Here is a 20621-nt window from a genome sequence, read left to right on the forward strand (position 1 = left end):
TAGAGAAAAAGCTGTTTATAGCCACACATGAATGAAGTATGAAATGCAGAGTTCACTTCAAGAGAAATGTCTTTCTAATTCAATTAGATAAAGAATACTAAAATAAGAGGACCTCCCATCCACGTTCTTTTCAACTTTGAAACAGAAGATCATATGTTTGCCTCCAGCCAGCAGGTTCAGCTTCTTATTATCACCTCATTTAATTTATATTGTTAGTTTTACCTTAAGAAAGGGCTATTTTCTCAAGATAAAATATGACTGTAGCATGACAGCTGAAACTAAGGGAAAGTGTTAAGTGTTTCACCTCATTCCCCCTTCTTCCTTTCCATCTGCTGCTCTAGCTGAAATTACTTTTTTCTGTAGTTCTCATAAATGTATTCCCAAGCAGGTTCTTTTACTTAGAAGTTTAAAAAAAAATTACTAAAAACTTATCTTATATGGACAAACATTAGCAAGCAGTAAGAGCTAGTCTACAAAAGATTACCTGTTGCAAAAGCTTTACCACATCCAGGATGTTCACACTGATACGGTCTGTCTCCTGTGTGTGACCTTTCATGTACCTGCCAAGACATCCAATACACTGATTTAGTGAAATGTTGCATCTGATTACTTCAAAACATTTTATTTCTCCTCCTAAGATTCACATTAAAATGTCCTTGACTCAGTGATAAAAGTTAACAGAATAGGGTAGCAGTGTTTTCCTTAAAATTACAGATGTCTCCTTCAAAGGTCTAGCCTTTTGAGTCAGTTTTGCAAAAAACATTTCTTTAAGTATATGTGGAATTGACAACGTGCAACTACAAAAGACAGTATGCATAAATGCCTCAGGCTCACTCTCTCTTGATTTTTAACTCCACTGAGAACTTCTACTGATCCTCTTGCATTGCATGAAATCTCTGCAGCAAGGACACCATTGTGGCATATAATCCATGCAGTCAGTTACTCACTGACTCAACAGTGCTCCACTGCAGGGAGTTTACCTCATCTGCAAGTGATTACCTCTCTACATTTTCACTGTTTCCAGTAATATTTTAAATTATTTAAAAACAAGCAACCAAAAAACAAAACGCAAGAGAGAAATAAGGAGTTGCCATTTGTAAAGAAAATGTTCCAGTTCTTCACTTTGAATGTTCGATTGTTTTGAAGAATTAGACTTATGATGAAAAAAATCTTTCAGAATCTGGAATTCTTACATGATCATGCATACATGTAGATTAAACAAAGTGCACACTGGATTTCAAAATTCCTGTGATACTGCTGGTGGAACCTACAAGAACCTACATTATTACATGCTGGCAATATAAGAGCCCAACACGATGCCACATCTACATCCAACCTAATCTGACAGCTAAATAAGTACCATTTACAGCCAATATGTATTCTTTTTCAAGCTATAGTGCACGTTTTATATAACATTAACAGATAAAGATTATATTTTTTTTAGCCCATGACTATAGTCTATTAGGTGCTCAGTTTTCAAAAAGCGCATCACCTCAGAACACCAAGCAAAATTGGATGAACATCTGAGACAAACAATTATTGTAGTATCAACCCAGTAAACATTTAACAAAACATCACCATTGCAATTATCTCTCTATTCATTTCTATAACTTCAAGCATATAATGTTTTTTTAAAAAAATCACACCTACAAAGTACATTTTACATCTACAAAATGTACATTTACAAAAGCTCATTTTACATCTCATCACCTTAAGATGGTGAGCTGTCGTGTACAGTTTTCCACAGCCATCATAATCACAGCGGAATGCTTTCTCTCCACTCTGCTGAGATTTTGCAGTCACTCTTGTTCCATGTCCTTGCAAGACAATCTTAAATTGAAAAACAAATCATTAAAAGAATACAAAGGATTGGGAAAGTCACACCCTATTTGTAGTTAAGTCAGAGCAGATTCTAAAAGGTTTCTTTTGTCTCTCTTTGCTATGCCACGTATTCCTTAGCCCTCAAAAAATAAAAATAAAAAGCATACATGCTGATGAAGGAGAGAAACTGTAAAGCATATTTACTTGTAGCTAATATATTTAAATGTGTTCATGTATTCAAATGTGTCAAACAACAACAAATACAAATTAATTTGAAAAATAAGCCCAGTGGTAAAACGAGTGTTAGAAAGAAAAGGCTTAGATTACACCTAAGGCACTGGTTCTGTTCCTAAGGGAGGTTAGATGTAAGTCAGACCACCTTCAAAGATATGTTCATGCAAAGGCTAAACAATGATTAAATACACTTATAATGAGCACTTTTTGAAAATGAAGGAAAGCATTTTGTACTTTTTCAGTGATGCATGTGTTTTGATCAAACTAACTGGAACAACAACTAGGTTGCACTCTTCTTTTTGCACGACACAACAGGAAAACATACAGAATAGCTTTCCAATGCAACTGTTAAAGCCTTTTTGCATAGACTAATAATCAAGGAGCATTCTTACAGACTGAAAAAATAGGCAGAAGCCCAAACGTAAACATTTTGATACAACTGTACACAAAGTAATTGTGACTTTTAAAATGTCTATCCTTTCAAACCACCCCCTTTTCTTATGGATCCAATTCCATTCCACATTGTCAAAGAGCATTTCATACAACTGTTAAGATGGGAAGGCAGCCCTGCTGCAGCTCCACCATTCAAAGCAGTGTCAGCTGCAACATGTTGTTCGTGGCAGTGTCCTGGTGAGTTCTGAGCATCTCCAGAGACACCACAAGGTCTCTGGGCAACCTGTGCTAGTGTCCAATCTTTCTCAGAGTCAAAAGTTTTTTTCTCACATTTAAATTGAATTTCTTATACCTCAATATGTGCCAAATGCCTCTTGTCCTGTCATTGTCAGCCACTAAGAGCCTGCTCAAAACTGCACCAAGTGTTCCCGGTATGTCTCACCGGTGATGAAGGAGGTGAAGGATCACCTCCCTCAACCTGCTGGCAATGCGTTGCCTAATGCGGAGAAGACACACCGGTAACACAACCTTAGTTAAGTATGTACACTCCAACACTTTTGGATTATTTTTTCCTGTCAGTAAAACTGTTAGCATTTTTTTCTGCAGTTTTAGCATTTAACAGTATGTACGTACTAGCTACGATCTGCTCTAAAGCTGAGGTATGTCAAAGTTTAAAAGAAAATTTAAACAATTCTGTAATCAATGTGCTATTTCTAGTATCCACAAGGAAATAACCAGGCATTTTATCAATACAAAGATTGGGATAAAGGATAAAACACGCAGGAAAAAATCAGTTGAAAATCACGAGCATTTGTTTGGTCAAACAACTGTTTGCAGAAGTACGCATCTTCACAACACATTAGTTGGTATGACTTGAAAATTATTAAGAATTCAGTTAGTATTATTCAGCAAGAACAGATATTGTATTAAAATTACTGTTCTTAGAAGATAATGTTCTTTAAAGAAATAAAAAATTTAGACGTTAGGCACAAAATCAAAACAACATAAACAAAGCACCTTTATAATAATTTGACACTTTGAGAGAAATTGTGTAGTTCAAAACACTTTTAAATAGACAAAAAAACCAAACCCTAAAGTTTAAAAGTAATCACAGATGCATCCTAACTTAGTTCAGACAGGTAGCACAGGAGAACAACAAAGGTAACAGAAATCTCAGATAAGATTTTTATATCATATCCATATGAACCAGTCATATGATTCTGCTTTTATCGTGAACAGATGGGTATGACAGATGTGAAAAGAAATGATGTGTGATATCCATTTGGTCACACAGACTTTTGTTCTCGCATGTACAAATCACAATGAGGTTGTACGGTTTTTTACTTTGGTAAAAACCCTAACCATATGCAACTGGTTTGAATGACTACTCAGAAGCATAACATCTGTTCTGTTCTTGTGTTACTGTGACCTTCATAAAGAATTTATAAATATACACTTACTTAATACTATATCTGAATATTAAACTATTTTATCTCAAGCAACGTAGTATTTCTGAACGAGTTACAAGTAGGTATCTGATCACACCATGATATAACCACAGTTAACACTTTCAGAAATAAGCAATAGCTTTGGGCCCCTCAGTTCTTTGGTCGGCCAACTGAAGTCACCTTACTGTGGTCAGAATTTGAGACTATGCCTTAATACCTTTTGAAATATTAGATCTTTTTCATTGTTTGTTTGGAACACATAATGCTCCATAAGATTGGCTCATTCCCATATGGCATACATGTTGCCATACATGTGTAAGATAAAGCAACCTTCTGATTCACTTCACTTTGTTTTGGGGTTGAGGTTGAAATCAACATGTAACTGGATATTGGTAACGGGTCACTTTGTTTAATAGGCTCTTATTTTACTTTTAATTAAAACCAACCAAAACCATATTCTGCTCTTCCTTGAATTTTGCATTTTGATGGAATTGTATCTCTAATCAAACCTAAAAGTCTGCATTTCTTGATTTCATTTCTTGATTTCTTGATTTCATTTTATGGAATATATTCCAATACCACAGATAATGTATGTATTGGCTTTTCTCTCCTTTCACAGTCATGCCACACAGACAACTGTGGAGCATCTTTGGCTTTAAATATTGTGGGACCTAACTTAGAAACAAACAAACAAACAAACAAAAAAGGATTTTAAGGTCACTGTCAAAGGTGAACCTACAATTCTACCTTTCATGGGTATTGTAAGATATTTTACCTTGGAAGATATTCTTCATTGTTATCTAGTTCATTACCTCTTAAATTACACAAAAACAAAAAGCAGTACTTCTCTGGTGACTCTATCATTCTCAGTGAAATGACTTACCATTTCTGATTCTGTCATTTGAGCATGTGAGGGTATAGGGTCTTGTTACTATTTTCTGTTGTTGTTCATAACTCTTTGAAGGCTACAATGTATTTTTCTTTTTTTTTTTTTTCTTTTTCTTTAATGGAGTGTTCTATGGTGAGGAAGACCACTGTCCTTACACAATTTTACAAATCCCAGGTTAAAAAAAGTCCTCAGATTTCGTAAGTTTAACCTCTATTCTCCATTACCCTTAGAAATTTTAAGTCAATACTTTCACATTGAAAAGGGTTGTGAGTATATATATATATATATATATATATATATATATATATATATATATATACACACACACTTCTACATAATAACGTGATTGCAGAAGAACTGGTAGTATTTTTCTGCTTCTTTAGGGGGTTCACTAGGACAGCACCTTCAACTACTGACTGCTTACAAAACCTGAAATAAAAATAAGGGAATCTAACAGGGCAAGTGGAATGAAAATAAGGTACCAAAGAAAGAACAATTGGAGGCACATGTCTAGAATTAATCTTTCTTGAGAAGAAGTTAATTAATTACTCGATTCAGTGTTCCTTCTCATTTAAGGAATATAAAAAGGAAGTTCAAGATCTGGAAAAGAACTTCTGAAATACTTACCCCCGTCACTGATGAAATACTCAGGTTAAAAAGTCAGATCTTAGAAATCCAACATAATTTTTAACTATGCTTTGAAAGAAAAAAGGAAAGAAAAAAGACAGAAAACAGTATTTGAAGGTCTTTTTATAATCATGTGAATGGATCTTGGACAGAGAGAAATATGATCTGTGTGTGACATGCATAGTTTTGAAGTCTAAAATTCCTAAAAGGTGGCAGTGAAATCTAGTTCATGGCTACACAGGGCTGCCTACTGTGCATGCTGCTGGGCACAGGGAATAATGAAGAAATATATGTGTTACGTTATTTTATATTGTGCTACATACCTGCATTTTTTTATCTTGTTCATTTTCACCTATCATTCCTGTGCCACTAACACTGTCATTTCCATCAATAGAGACCTGAAAAATGAAGTTGAAATGGTAAAAACATTTTCAAGTTACTTCTATTCATCTGAAAAGTAGAGTTACAATTCCTGAGTTCCTTGTTCTCTCATAGCTCTCTAGCTCCCTCTTGAAACATGATTATCCCATCTGTTAACACGAAAAGCACCACTTGTAGCACCTACATTATACGATAGGTACGGTAAGTATTTCAAGATTGTCTTAAAACAAGGTTGAAAAGACTACAAGAACCACATGTGCTAAAGTAATAAACTTCGAAAAACATTGTAATAAGCTTATACATTTAGCAACAGTGAATTCCAGATTTTAAAAAATTACATAGTTTTGTTTTTTTTTTTTAAATAATAGGGTAGCATGTCTCACTCCCTGTTAAGAAGAGCTACTTGTTTCCAAATGCACCGCTCCTTTGGAATCAAAGTACCTGGGCAGCGTATTACATCTCAACTCAAAATAGCAAAACTATAACAGCTAAGCAAAGACTCGCATATTGCTCCGGATGTTTATTTTTAAATACAGTTTACAGGAAGAGAAAGGTATCTCTGCTTTCCAAGGAGCTTAGAAAAATATTTGAAAGAGTATTATGTATTAATTTGAAATCATTATTTAATACTCTCTCACATGCATCAACTCAGCGTTTCATTAGTCACTGCAGAAAACAAAAACTATTTTAAAATATACTTTACACAGTTCCCCGTTATATAAATGCCTCTTTGTTGAGCACTCACATTCACAATACCCTCTGCATCCATTACACTTAAGGCTGAGACCAGTGCCTCTAAATCTAGTCGGAATTCCTCTTTGCAATTCCACTACATATCCTCTGACTTTATATTGACTGAAAGCAATATCTCTTTTTTTACTGGTTGCTTTGAGAGTAAGATAGTGTAGACTTAGCCTAAAATTAAGAGGATTTTATTTAGTCTTTATATGCGCTCTGCAAGACATGGCTAAGTGGTACTATGCCTAAAAGACAATTTTGCTCCAAAGGAAGATCTTTGAGTTCTTCGTAAAAGACTCTCTTAGATTCTAAAGACAGATTTAGTGTGCCTGCAATTGCAAACATAAGGACACCTATACTGAGTAAAATTAAAGGTCAATCTAGCACACCATTTTGTTTCAAATAGTAGCCAGTAGCAGATCCTAGGGAAGACTGCAGGAGCCGGCCAAGCAAACAGTGATAGATTCCCAGAAATACACTCCCAACCTCCAAGCAATTTGTGGCTGAGAAACTTCCTGAACTAGAAGTCATATGTTTCTACCTAATAGCCCTGGACACATTTTTCTTCTATGAATTTGTCTAATTACCCTTTGAATCCAGGGGCATATTAGCATGCGCAGTATTCTACAAGTAGTGCCATGGCTCAACTTCATGTTGTTTGACAAAGGATCATTCCCTTGTTGTCCCTGAACCTGTGACCTGAGAGTTTTATTTGATGGTCCCCAGTTCCTATATTGGTGAAGACAATGACAAGCCACCACTCTTCTCTGTGCCACTTAAAATTTTATAAAATTCTCTCCTATCCTTACCTCATATTTCATTTGCTAAGTCATCACTGTTGCCCCTTTCTGTACCTTTTTCAATGTTCTGTACCAGCTTCTATAAAAAGTATACATTGTCTTACTATGAGGCCTACATGGACATGGAGCAGAATCATAAAGCCCCATTTCTCTTTTTTAGAGAAAAACAGGGGTGTAACAACTCAGCTATTATTTACTTTTGTAAGTAATGTAGATGAAGTACTTGGAAACTCACTTCTACTGACTGTCCTTGAGAAATTCTAGCAGCACCTTTCAGAATAAGGTTCTGAGATGAAAGCTGAAAGAAATTAAGTAGTTTTTCCTAGATACACAGAAGCATACTTCATAATACAACTTCACATTACAGAATTGAAAAACACACGTTGAGGGAAATAGAACAAAAAAGCAAATATATTTGCATTTCTTCTATTTCTTCTTAAAACAAAAACTTACTCTTACAACAAATTGGTATTAATATGGATACTTATCAAAAAGGACAAAGTTATGATTAATTTAAATCTAAATGCAATAATAGCTTGGCAATGTGTAAAAGCTTGTCACTACAGCTCAGCCAACTTTGAATAACCTTTTTATTTTATGAAATGTTAAAGCATAGCCAAACATAGCACAATCCGACTGGCTCTCTTAGGTTCTCCTCAGTTGTAACACACACAAATATAATGGAATGAATGGTGTATTGGCCATTTAATTATCCTAACTGGCCTGCTCCCAGAATTTGACATTTCCCAGTAACAATAAAGATGCTAACAGAATTTAGAACTAACTCTACTCTTTTCCAGAGAAACAGAAGCACAGACTGTAATCATCCAGGAATCGACACACTGAGAACTATAAAGTCAGAAAAGTTGCAATGTCCTTTGTTACAGTTGGGTCATGCTTTACAGGGGTCCATTAAGGTGCAGGACATGAATTTTTAGTATCACACTGTATTTTGTCTTAGTGAAAGTATTTATTTACTTGTCTAAATCAGTTTCAAAATCAGCCTGACTCACATCATTTTGGTGTTCAATTTCTTGTTCTCTTTATGCACACATACTGGAGCTGCGGGTGACAGTGAAGCACCGTCATGACAATTTGGTGTTCTCTCTTTTAAGAGTCTGAAGACTCTCTTATCATTTTATTTCACAATATATCACAATTGGCTTTTGCCGCCAGGTATCACGTGATGTGACATTAAAACATTATGGATAGATGAAACGTCTTTCAGTATACCTTAGCTGCATATTGCTCCAAAGCACTGATGGTATCTGGGTCAATGGCAGCATCTCCTGTATGAAGACCAGCCACTGTGCCATCAGCTTGAATGGCTAAAATGGTATCTGACTGTGGCATCTGTACTGCATGGTGAATGTAGGCAGTAGTCCCATCCTCCAACTGGACTGCTTGTAATGCACTCTGGTCATAACTGTCTGAGAAGTAACATTAAGAAATGTTATGAATGAAAAGGAATACTGATATCTGCACATAACATGAGAAACTACTGCTACTTAAAAAATGCTTCCAAAAACCATATATATACATATATATATATATATATGTATGAAATATGAGAGAAATAAAATCACTGAAAACATTACTATGAATAGCACTGATTAAGTTCTTTCAAGACAACAACATCTGTATCTTTTACTTCTGCACACCTGCAGAAATGCATAACCAGTTTGCTATCAGTCTAGCTTGATTTACAAAGGAAATCAGGACTAGAAATATGCTTTCAGTTCCTAATCCATTCAAGAAAATTTAAAATATTTATCACATATGCTTCAGATTTTAGAATTCAAACATCCAATCATTTTAAGAAAAGAATCATACAAATAAAATATATGCAAAATAAACACAGAAAGCATAGGATGACTTTTAAAGAATAAATTCTTTGTAATATTCTCTTCTCGTATTTTTGACTGTAGAATGCAATTCTTGTTACAGTAGTCTAAACAAACTTAAAATAGCTACTTCTTCACTTTTTGAAGAGAAATAGGACTTTTTCTAAGACTAGTGTAAACAGATTCTGCAGAAACCTAGGTTATCATTTAAAATAAATGTGTTTGCATTCTTAACTGTCAGTTGTCACATTTTCTGCCCTACTACCTAATGACAAATTGTAAGTAGCATATCTTTAAAATGTGATCCTAATAAGGAACTGAACGAGTCTAATTTCAGTATTTTCTAGATGACACCATGTAAAAGAGAAAAAAAAAACCTACAATGGGAATCATAATAATGATGTCATCGTCTAAATACAGTACCATATTTTATACTGGTGAAGTTCTGTTGAACCGTAATAATAAATCACACTTCAAAAAACATTTACCTTTGGAGGTGTGATGAATAAATGCTGTAGTTCCATCTTCCAGCTGAACTGCCTGTCCATCTTCCAGACGCAAGCTGTCCCCTGTTTGGAAGAAAGAATTACAATGCTTCAACAATAGTTTGAAAAATCCATTAGTTACAAAAACAATCTCTTCAGAACTGTTTGCATTAAGATGAGAAATGAAGCTGTTCTCATGAGCATTAATTAGTCAGTATCAATACTTGCCAGTAATACAAAAATACGTATCTTGTATTATTACACTTACTACTTTTAGGCATGGGTACATGTTGAACATAAGCTGCAGAACCATCTTCTAGTTGAATCACTTGGCCATCCATCAATTTACCATCTGAAATACATTGTTAGATTCTTTAAAAATATTCTGTATGACCATTCACACTTTAAACACACAGTTGATACTTTCAGTATTAAAATATCAGTAAAAGTCACAGAGAAACGCTGGTAAAGATGAAGCACAATATGGCTGTATAATGCTGGTTTTTAAATTCGGGGATAAAAAATGGGGATAAAAAGCATGATCGGTGAAGTTAATTTATCCACCATAAAGTACTGTTATCTATTAGCTATTATTACCTATCCACTAGGCAGAATGTTGATATTTGGGTTTGAGGAATAAAGATCATTTAATTTCTGTTTGACTTATGTCCAAAGATTTGATAGCTGCACTTTATTAGTACTGGAAATAAACATTTATTTTATATTATTACTGTAAAACCCCAAATGAGATTACACCTTTGTAAACACTGTAAAGATTTTCCCTGATTTTACAATACAATGGGTTTATATTCCAAAGACAGGGTTAAACAGGCGAATACAATGCCAATACAAGTAAACTTCTAGCCATTGACTTACCTTTAGAATTGTGCTGTATATAAGCTGTGGAGCCATCAGCAAGGGTAACTGCTTGCAAACTTACACCTTCCATATTTTCTAAGTTGTCACCATCTAGTTAGGAAACAAAAAACATATTTACTATTAGCAGCATCAAACCTTAAAAATCACTAGTTAAGTAACTCCAAAAATAATGACATCATTTAAAACACAATGATTTTAGAAATAATAATAGTTCTTATCTGCTTTCTGGTTTTTGAGCTTTGAAAATATACTCGCTCTATAAACATGACAGCTACAATGTTATTTGCCTTAACTGAAAAAGTTATGTCATTGAATAGATAACTACAAAGTTCAGGTTTTGGGAGAAATACTAATTAGGTCATGAGCCCCAACAGTGAAATGGTGATATACATTTGTAGCAATAATTTTGTTCTGTACGCTATTACCTATCGTTAATATATGCAAATCTGTTTAGATTAAAATAGATTTATGAAAAAAAAATTATCAGTTAAAATCATAACAAAGCTGTAAGAAAACAACAAGTTTAAAACAATCCTAGATCAGCAATCTGTTTTAAAACTGAACTACTTTAATATATACTTAGATGACAGTTACTAAGTTTAAAACAGTATATCTATCGTGAGAATTAAGTCACATTTCATAGTCCTTCTTTTGGCACATTTATACTCCCATTACCTTAATTAAGGGATTGTTCTCTTTCAGAATTCTATCAGTGAGTTTAATCAATCTCAGCTAACTAAGAAATAATTTTCTGATTTGTGTTAGATTCTTCATTTAGAATACGCTACCTGAGTTTTAGAGTTTTATCTGAATTTCTAACAGAAACGACACAATAATGTACAGATATTTTAACTGAATGTTTACCTTGCACAGCTACAGCTTCTGTCAGACAGAGAGTCACGTGCTGGGCCTCCATTCCTCCTCCAGAAAATTCAGTCATTCCCTGAGAGTCTCGATTTATCTGAGCTAGTAACATTGTCTACCTAGAAAGAAAGGATTCACAAAACGTAAATACAAAATATAAATACAGAACAAGAACTAGTTAAATACAAGCCAAGTTTTATTGTATTTTTATGCAAATACTACAAACATTTTATGTTACTTTCCACATAGACAAAAAGCAATGAATGACTTATCTGGAAAGAAAGTCAATGGAAAAAAAAAAGTTATTTCAAATAGTTAAATATTATTACATTAGTTAACTAAGCTAAGAACTATTAAGAACTTCAGGCATCATTTAGTAAATTGAAGAATTGAAGTTATACTAAAGAAAAGAAAAATGCACAAAGAAAAGCGGTGGTAATGATGGTACAAATAATGAGACCTTTTTGTCCCCAGAATTACAATAAAGCTGACAATTCACCCATGGTCATCCTTAACACCAGAGCCTTTACTATATATAAAAAATATCTCCAGCGCCAGTCGGAGTTTCAGAAGCAGATACTGATGAAACACACACTTCACACACTTGATTAGCAAGTCTGATGGAATGATCCAGCTATGTCACTGAACTTACCAGGAAGATTTATATCACATTTGTATCATATATACACACACAAAATAATTACAAAACAATAAAGCATCTCACAATAAAGTGCATTAATAAGAAAACAAGATAGTGATTGCTCAGTGACAGTCACAACTCTACACATATCTCACAGAACCGCCCATCTCTTTGGATACCAATTTTTTACCCAGGCAGTTTTCAATATGGGATCTTAAGAAGTCTATTGAATCTGAAAGGCTGTTACTAATTTTCAGTATTACTGGATTAAGCTATAAAATAAATACATAACATTGTGTTCTGTGAACTCAGATGCTGGCTTTCACCACAGGAAAAAAACAACTGAGTGACTGAATTCTGCTAGCCCTTTAGTTAACGCCACACGCAGAGAGATGTGGATGTAAGGAAAAACAGCACATGGAATTGCAATCGAGGCTACAGTTTATTTAGTCAACAGTTTTTCTTACAATAAGCAGTAGTTAGGTAATCCACAAAAAAGGTATAGAAAAACAATCAAGGTATAGAAAAACAATCAAGGCTTTTAATCTTAGCATGATTCCATGGCCAACTGTTTTGTAATTCAAGACCGAGAAGAATAATCTAGGAATTTTTTTACTTATAACTAAGTTTCTAAATAACTAGACTACTTTTACCTCTATGATCTGGAAATCTGCCCTTGAAAACGAGCAGCTCATCAGTGGTCTCAAAACCCACTCTGAAACTCAGGTTAGTAGCTCAGAACTAAGGGATAAGGCAGTGTCCCTGTGCTCCGATGTTACAGCGAGCACCACCATACCTCCTGAGGCTGGGCCTGAACTCTCAATCACGTTGGCACGCGAGATTCTTGTTGACAGTTTGGTTATCTGTTAGAGATCCTGGTTAATGGACTAGGTTTAATGAGGAAAATGGAAGGGGTATCTTAAGAAAGGTTGTAAGTCACCTGTAAAAAATAAAAAACCACTGGTGTTTTCATGGGTTACCTTGCCTTGAATACTGTATATGAAAAAACACCATTCAGGATTAGTACACAATTCAGTAAGAAACACATTTCTCAAGATTAAAATCGTACCTAATATCCATCTGGAATATTAAGGACATAAAATATAGGTTTGAAGTAGAGAATCTGAACCTTGGAACAATGCTAGGCATCAAAATGAAGAAACAGTTAAGACAGAAAGTAAAATAAAAATCCAAAGGGGTGTAAGAGATTTGTTTTAACCTCCAAGGGAAGATGGGAAATTCTTGTTGGCAGCATCCTTTACAAGAAAAGAAGCTCTTATAGAAAATGAGGTCCCTAAAATGGGTGTAATACAACAGGAAAAGAACCAGCACAAAGAAGCCACTCAGGCTACACAGCATTTATACTAAATGTTTCTAAAGAAAATGAAATAGCTGGGGTTCTGGGGGATGCTAAGGCCTAAACAACAGGAACTGTGCTGGGACACGAGATCACGAGTTCCACTCCTTGCTCTGCCATCTCCAAGTTACTGACTTTGGAAAAAGAGCTGTGTTCCCTGTTACTCAGCGTTCCCTATTATCCCCATCCTAATATATGGACAAAACACTGACCTAGAAAGCGCTTTGCTTGTCATCCACAAATGGCAGAACACGGTACAGCTGCAAGACCAGCTTAAGCGAGTACCGTAGGAAATGGTCCCACCCTCAGTGCTCGAGCACTGTGCAATGATTAAGATCAGAAAATTCATGCAGTTTGAAAAAAAAAAATTAACCAGCACCAAGAAAGGTTTCGTTGTAGACCAGTTTGTTGGGACTGCTTTCTGGAGGTACTGCCAACTTGCAGCAAGCCTAATTAACTATGGTATCAGATGGAAATGGGGCACAGAGGTTACCTGCCTCCTCACCTGCTAGCACAGTGCTCTGTACTGACAAGGATCCCTGTTCATTCCTCTTTCAGGACACTTTGCAGAATGGCTGAAAAGCACTGAGACCACTCCACGCACCAGGGAAGGCAGGCTACACAACCACTGCTTTTGACTGTCTTCTGAAACAACTCTAGCATGGACTGGATCCTGAAGGTGTTTCAGCTCAGGTCTATTTCAGAGGATTCCCCCTCCTAGATAAAGTATCTCCTAAGAAGCCCTCATCATCTATGCTATCTGCCTTTAAAACAGAGTGATGACCTTTCTCCAAAGCTTATGCCTCTTCTCTGAGCACTGGGGAAGTGGAGAAGCAGCTAGTTGACTCAGACAACTGCAAAGCCCTGCAAGAGTCAGAGCAGAACACACTGTTTAAAGGGTCAATGGCTATTTTAGAAAAAAAATATATATATTAATAATAAAGGAATCTAATGCAAATTAATTCAGGGGCCAAAGGAGAAAAAATACTCCTTTAAATTATTTTACAGTGTTTGCTGCTGTAATGCAGCCCATCATACACTATGAGAACTCAGTGAACTGCTGCACGCAGTGCTCCTTCGTTTCCTCTAACCCAGGCTTTACATGACCGCGTCCAGACAGCTGTGCTGTCCTGGCTCTGACTCCTTTCAAATGATCCCTTCCAGTCTATCCTCTTCCCGATCCTCTGCCCTTCTGTTAGCTTCCTGTCCTCAACTCCATCTCTTCCAGAAGCACCACGTTCCTTCTTCAGCTGGCCCTACCACAGCACCAAATTCTCAGTGCCTTCCTCTTCAGCCCACCCTTCTTGTCAGAGCAACCCAACGCACTCCCGGATGCACTCCAAGTCCTTCTGCAACTGTCCCACCAGGGCTGCCCCGAGCAAAACCCCAGCCCTCCCTCAGTGTCTGGCCATGCTGGTTCTGCTGTGTTCCTCTGCTGTGCAGGGAAGAAGGCCCCCAGGCAAAAGCAGAACACCTGATCACTTCGGGGCTCTCTTCTTCCCCCCCCAGCAAAGAACACTGGCTCAGCAGACAGCTCGTTGACGCCTGAGGAAGAAGATGGGGAGAGAACAAAGAGCGAAGGCTGGCCAACACTGCAGAGATGGGTCAGGATACCTCAGTAAAACTGTTTCACAGACCTTGCTGCCACCTTTCTTGTTTGTTACATCAGAGTGGGCAACTACTGGCACAGATTGCCGAGGACTCTGTCCTTGTAGGTGTTCAAGACTTGATACAGCCCTGTGCAACCTGTCCAAACCAGCATCACCATGCTGCTAGTACATCACTCACCATGCAAATCTCATCTCCTACTGTATTTTGACTGTTTTTTTTTTTAATTTTATTTTTATTTCGAAGCCGGTCGGTTTTGATCAAATCAGTCTCTTCCCTTATACTCAGCTTCTTTCTTCATTGTGCTCCCACCCCGTTTCTGCTAACTGGCTTATATGCTGTTCTCTCCCCAGCCTCCAGTACATTTGTCTTTACCCTGCCAGTGCAAACCTCAGCAGCATTTATTTCTGTGTATTTGCATCACTCCGTTTTTTCTTTAAACCTCCTGCCTGCCAGGAATTTTGCCAGCATGAACCTGGAAGAGAAAGACCTCCTTTACCAACTTGCAATATTGCAGCTCATTAGTTGAAAAGCTGTTGAAAGCAGCCATTTTTAGGAAAACACACGAACCCTGGCCTGAGGCCCGCAGACGCCACACCAGGTTGCTGCACGTGTACTCCGGTTAATCTCAAAAGCTGTCTGTCCTACAGGAGAGGCACAAGCACAGCCTTCATCAGGAGGTACTCACTGAAGTGAAAAATCGCGACTCGATGCTGGCAACTCTTGCGTATCTTCATGGCTCACGTGCAAGCTGCAGGTCTGCAAGGCACATCGCAGTGGTATTTGGGAAGACGTTCAGGGGGACTGCAACACATCTTGGTTCCTGACATGTTCAGTCACCAAAACATTCATGCATGGAGAATCTTACCTTTTTTATTTTTTATTTTTTTGTTAAGATTGTTGGAATACTACCCCTAGAAAAAAATAGCCTGAGACAAAAATGACTAGTCTGAAAAACCCCTGAACTGAAACAAGGGTCTGAGAGAAGGAAGCAAAAGCCAGTCGCAAGAAGTGATGCTGAAGCAGGGCTCACACTGGTAGTCACAGGGTAGAAGCAGTCCGTCACCTGTGCTGCTGACTTCACAACGCTTTTTGACAAAAGCTGCACCAGAAAGGTGCAAAAAAAGCACACACCAGGGTATGTGCGCATAACTTTTTTATTAAAAATAGAATAAAATAAAATCCTCCAAATGGGAAAAATGGTAAACTTCTACCAGCTTTAAGTTCTCACAACTCATAAGTCTGCAGCAAAGGGGGGAAGGACTTCTTGTGAAGACTTGATGAAGGGGCCTGTTTAGGAGAGCACCTACCGCAATTCTGCCCCCCTCTAACCCTCAAATGAACGGACTCTTCTGGATGCAGTCACTGGCTTAGGAGAGAAGATGCAATGCTAAAAGAGAAGTTGTTATGTACACTCTGTATAGCAGCTGGAAACAGAAGCCCTAGCTGAAAATTCGGAATCGAACAAGTAGAAAACAGCAGGTGGGACTTGGGCAATTGAAAAGGAAAGCAAGCACTGGTAGAGGGCATGCCACTGAGCAGAAGAAATTGGGTTTGGAGGACTGGGAAGTCAAGCAGCTGAGAGGAGACCGAGACTTTGGTAGTTGAGAATGTGGCAAACAAAAGCAGGAATTTGGCATTTCCAGAATGCCTATAAGGCTGCATTGCTGGGCAAAGAAAAAGAACTGTAGTAACAATAGCAGAAACTCCTCAGAGAGGGGGAAAAAAAAAAAAAAAAAAAAAAAAGGATGATACTTTGGGAATCAGTAACAGGAAAATGAATAGTTTTTAATAGCAGTCAAGTAGGAAAAGTTACTGTTATAAAATGCAAGGAGGGAAAAGAAAGATCTGGCATGTGCAGGATGAAAGAACTATGAAAGGAGGACAGGGAAAAAAAAGCTCCTCCGGACATTAGGCTACCTTGTGATTGTTCACGCTCGTTGCACAGACAGCACTAAGAAGTTTGAAATAACATCCATTTATTTCAAAACATTACTTTTATTTTTAATACACTTCTAATAATGTACAAAACTGTTGTAATTTTATTCAACGTTCAAAACCAGCAAACAATTACCAGTCCAGAAAAGTAAAGTGGCAAACGACACAACCCCGCAACTGCAAAACTTTCATTGAGGAATTTTAGGAAACTGTATTCCTACGTTGGACAAAGCTGAATCCTGTGCGGTCACTTTCCTGAAGGAGTCTGATTAACAAACGTTTGTGAAATGCCAAAATTAATGCCTACAATTAGCATTCTGATTAAATGCACTTCAACTGGTAACATATATTGCAGGCTTCCAGGTCTCAGTGTAAAAAATGACTGAGGGACTGAAAAACCAGATACAAATTGTAGAGATACAAACTGTATCTGTAGCCCAGATACAATTTGTGTTAGGGGTACAGCTTACTCATTACCTGACCTTGTCTGATGGCTGTAGTAAGCTCACAAATACACACAGTGCTACTGAGGCTCCCAAAACTCTCATTTCTGTTCCCCTACGTACCTGTATGATAATCTTCTCCACTATAACCCTGGCAATTTGTAGCAGGGTCAGAAATGAAACCTAGATGCTGTTGATGCTTTGATCCAGCGTTTCAAGAGAGCAGACATGGATTTGTCTCCTTCAGCTGCCCTTGCCCCTTGCAGCACTTCACCAACGCACTGAAGCATTGGTTTCATAACCAATTGGTCAGACCGACTTGTAGTGGATAAACCCAACGAGAGCTACCTGGTGTTAGGCATTTCTCTATTTCTTAGTGTTTTGTTCTCTAACTTTAACTTCCTTTACATTATTTTTCCAATCACTTGTAAAGGCAACCCCCACATAACTAAGCAGCAATTTCCACCATGTTACAGGAACGAGGCCGAAAATACAGAAACAAACCTGTACTAAGGGATCTGTAACAGCTGGATTCAGAGAGACCGCTCACTGAAGAGGGGGTAAGTCACACACTTCAATAGCACATTACAGAAGTATTTTCTGGAGAGCAGGAAGGGTTGCAAATTATGAACCACGGGATCTAACCCTGGCCCTACAGAACCTAACGAAGACCGACAGCACTGTCAAGTGCCTAAGCGATTTGTACGTGCTCTGAATGGCAGCACAGTCAACTTGCAAAGACTTGCGTCACCCAAAGCAGGGGCTCGCAGTCAAACTCGAGGTTCGGTTTTACCCTTTTTGCAGTATTTCAACCTTGTTGTTCCCCTAGAGATGCATCGTATTGATAATGCAGTCAAAGGCTAATTCACTGCCAGAATTTGGTATCTCTTCACAAATATCACGCGAATGTAATATCAAATGTACCACTGCTGTACCAAAGCACAACTGACCTCAGTACGCAGTCAGAACATTTAACTTCACCTAACTGCGCTACATGCCAGCAGTCTTCCCCCAGGTCATCACCATACAGCCACTGTGACCAGCAGGGCTTTAGATGTAGCCCAAGAAAGGGCCATATAATCTGTGGCAAAATGTCAAATTCAGACGTGGCTGAAAACAGCACTGCATCATTCAGAGTATTTGTGTGTGCACACTGGTTTGCAGGCAGATGACGAGGAACAACGTGAACTCAGCTAGCAACACACACCAGCAAGTTGCTCTGAACTCAGCCGGCCTTCCTTGCCCCAGCTGAGACACATCCCTCCTGTCCCAGACAAATTTGCTTTACCAATGCTCACTCATACCTTCTTTTCTTTAAAAAATAAAACCAAAACCCCACAACTCTCTACTGCAGACTGACTGGTAATACGTTATTTTTGCTTTCACAGACAAAAAAAAGTAAGGATAAATAATAACATGCATGTTCAGAAACTGAATGCTAGGCCAGCAATAGGAAGAAAGCTTGTAAGTCATCTGACTTTCTTTGATACCTGAAAAACTTTGAATGCTATTAACAAAGCTGAAAGAAAATTTGGAATGTTTTTCAGCCTGTTAGTGAGTTAAGCCACTACAGATTTCATCCCAAGTGTATTTTTCCCCAGGAAGTTGCAAAGCAAGAAAGAGACTAAAAGCTCTTAACTGATGAACCTCTGTGTCTTCACATCTACTGGTTTTGAGGGGTTGTTGCTGCACAGTCCATACATAAACACCAAGTAATGGACATACAAACAATGCATCTAGATGACATGCTTCAGAATTGCATTCAAATTACTTATATGAAAGGAGCAGTAACACATCTCTAGTGGGAAGAAAAAAAAAAAAAAAAGAGGTACACATCTTCTGAAGCACTGCAGGGGGCTACTCCTGAATCCTACAAACAGAAAAACTCCGGTTATATCAGTGATTCAAAAGAACAGGAAGAATGAAATGAGGAATATGTGAGGAATATGTGAGTATTTAAAGGCTGAAAAAATTGAAGGACACCGAGGCCAACTATTTCAATCAGTTTTACTGTCGTATCAAACAGAATTCCGAGTCTCTTAATTGTCAAGAAATCGCAAAAGCATCTGATTTACATCAGCAAAGCAGTTAATCCTGACTGTGCCCACTCAAATCCTCAAAATATGCTGGGACTGACAACAAAATAAGGAATTTTGACTGGGTTGTGTGGATATGAGTTAATTAGTAATCTGATAACTACATTGCAGATGTATCAGTATTAGCCATAACAACCTGCAGCGTTTTAGGCAATGCTTGTCCTTCAGAAACTCATTGGAAAGCCTTCTGAACTATGAACCTTTACCCTGAATTACAAAAAACAGTAAGTGTAAACTGGAAAACACAGCATATAAATATATGCCAATACCATGATATCTTGGTAGGAATATGCTTAAGGCATGGGCATCACCACCAAACTTGCAAATACAGATCATCTTCCAGCTCCAGTCTCTGTCGTCAGTCCTGAAGTCCAAGAGCATTAAGCAGATAACAGACTTTTCCCCCCTCAAGTATTTACAGAAAAAAAAACATTCAGCAGATGACAAGATACAGAGCGAGGGCAGCAGCAAGCGGTTGTAAGTGTAAATCTGGTGTCAGCTTAGAACACCGTACAACTTGCTGGAACTGTAAATTCCATCCCGAACTGAGCAGTTTGGTTATGGAGCAAGTGTCACCGCGGTGGAGCAAAGCGCAGCCCCACTGTATCATTCAGAAAGCAGCGTAGCCCAGAACATTTTAGCATTCACTGGAAGCATTCGCTAATTTTGTCCAATTCGGTGTTCGCGTCACCGATCAACAACTCCTGCTGTGCGAAGCAGAGCAGGAAGACCAAAACCATAGTTCCATGAGTCAATATAACCAAAGTCAAATTAAGTTGCAGACAGAGCCCCTTAAAACCAACTGTGCCACAATGCGAACGCATTTGGTCATGTTGCATGGCTTCCTGTCACTCCTCCCCCAGAAAGGCAGTGTCTGTGGGCAGGCACCTCCCTTCCATTTCTCACTCCATCCGTGGGACACCTGAACACTTCTCCATTTACAGGAACTGGCGCTTCAGGTTCCAGATGAGAATCCATCTGTTAGGACCAGGATCCACCCGAGGGACCCAGAAGCTGCACAGAAACCTTCATTTAAACTTCCAGGAGCCCTCGGGGCACAAGGGTAGGCTACTCATTTTCCAGTCTCCTTACCAAGTCCACCTATTTCCTTGCAGAACAGCAAAGAAGAAAAGCCA

At 37.8% G+C, this 20621-nt stretch overlaps 1 protein-coding gene across 7 annotated transcripts in view; it reads right to left on the reverse strand.

The window, feature by feature from the left end:
• The window catches only part of ZNF143 (zinc finger protein 143), a 43606-nt gene that overhangs the window by 19761 nt on the left and 3224 nt on the right, over positions 1 to 20621 (reverse strand). For 4 of the 7 annotated variants that reach the window (XR_014693415.1, XM_084520469.1, XM_084520468.1 and 1 more), the window contains exons 2-9: positions 11404 to 11522; positions 10537 to 10629; positions 9929 to 10012; positions 9664 to 9744; positions 8565 to 8761; positions 5736 to 5810; positions 1711 to 1830; positions 485 to 560 (exon numbers count right to left, since the gene is read on the reverse strand). Coding sequence is in view for 6 of the 7 variants with exons in the window: in XM_084520469.1 (XP_084376595.1) it covers positions 485 to 560; positions 1711 to 1830; positions 5736 to 5810; positions 8565 to 8761; positions 9664 to 9744; positions 9929 to 10012; positions 10537 to 10629; positions 11404 to 11515 (838 nt within the window). In the remaining variant the exon portion in view is untranslated. Of the gene's footprint in view, positions 1 to 484; positions 561 to 1710; positions 1831 to 5735; positions 5811 to 8564; positions 8762 to 9663; positions 9745 to 9928; positions 10013 to 10536; positions 10630 to 11403; positions 11523 to 12839; positions 12984 to 13905; positions 15665 to 15696; positions 16833 to 20621 lie in introns of those variants that run through there. The other 3 variants (XM_084520466.1, XM_084520467.1, XM_084520465.1) reach the window with 3 other exon arrangements.

Source organism: Aythya ferina (assembly GCF_964211825.1).
Source record: "Aythya ferina genome assembly, chromosome: 5".
NCBI classification, from domain to species: domain Eukaryota; kingdom Metazoa; phylum Chordata; class Aves; order Anseriformes; family Anatidae; genus Aythya; species Aythya ferina.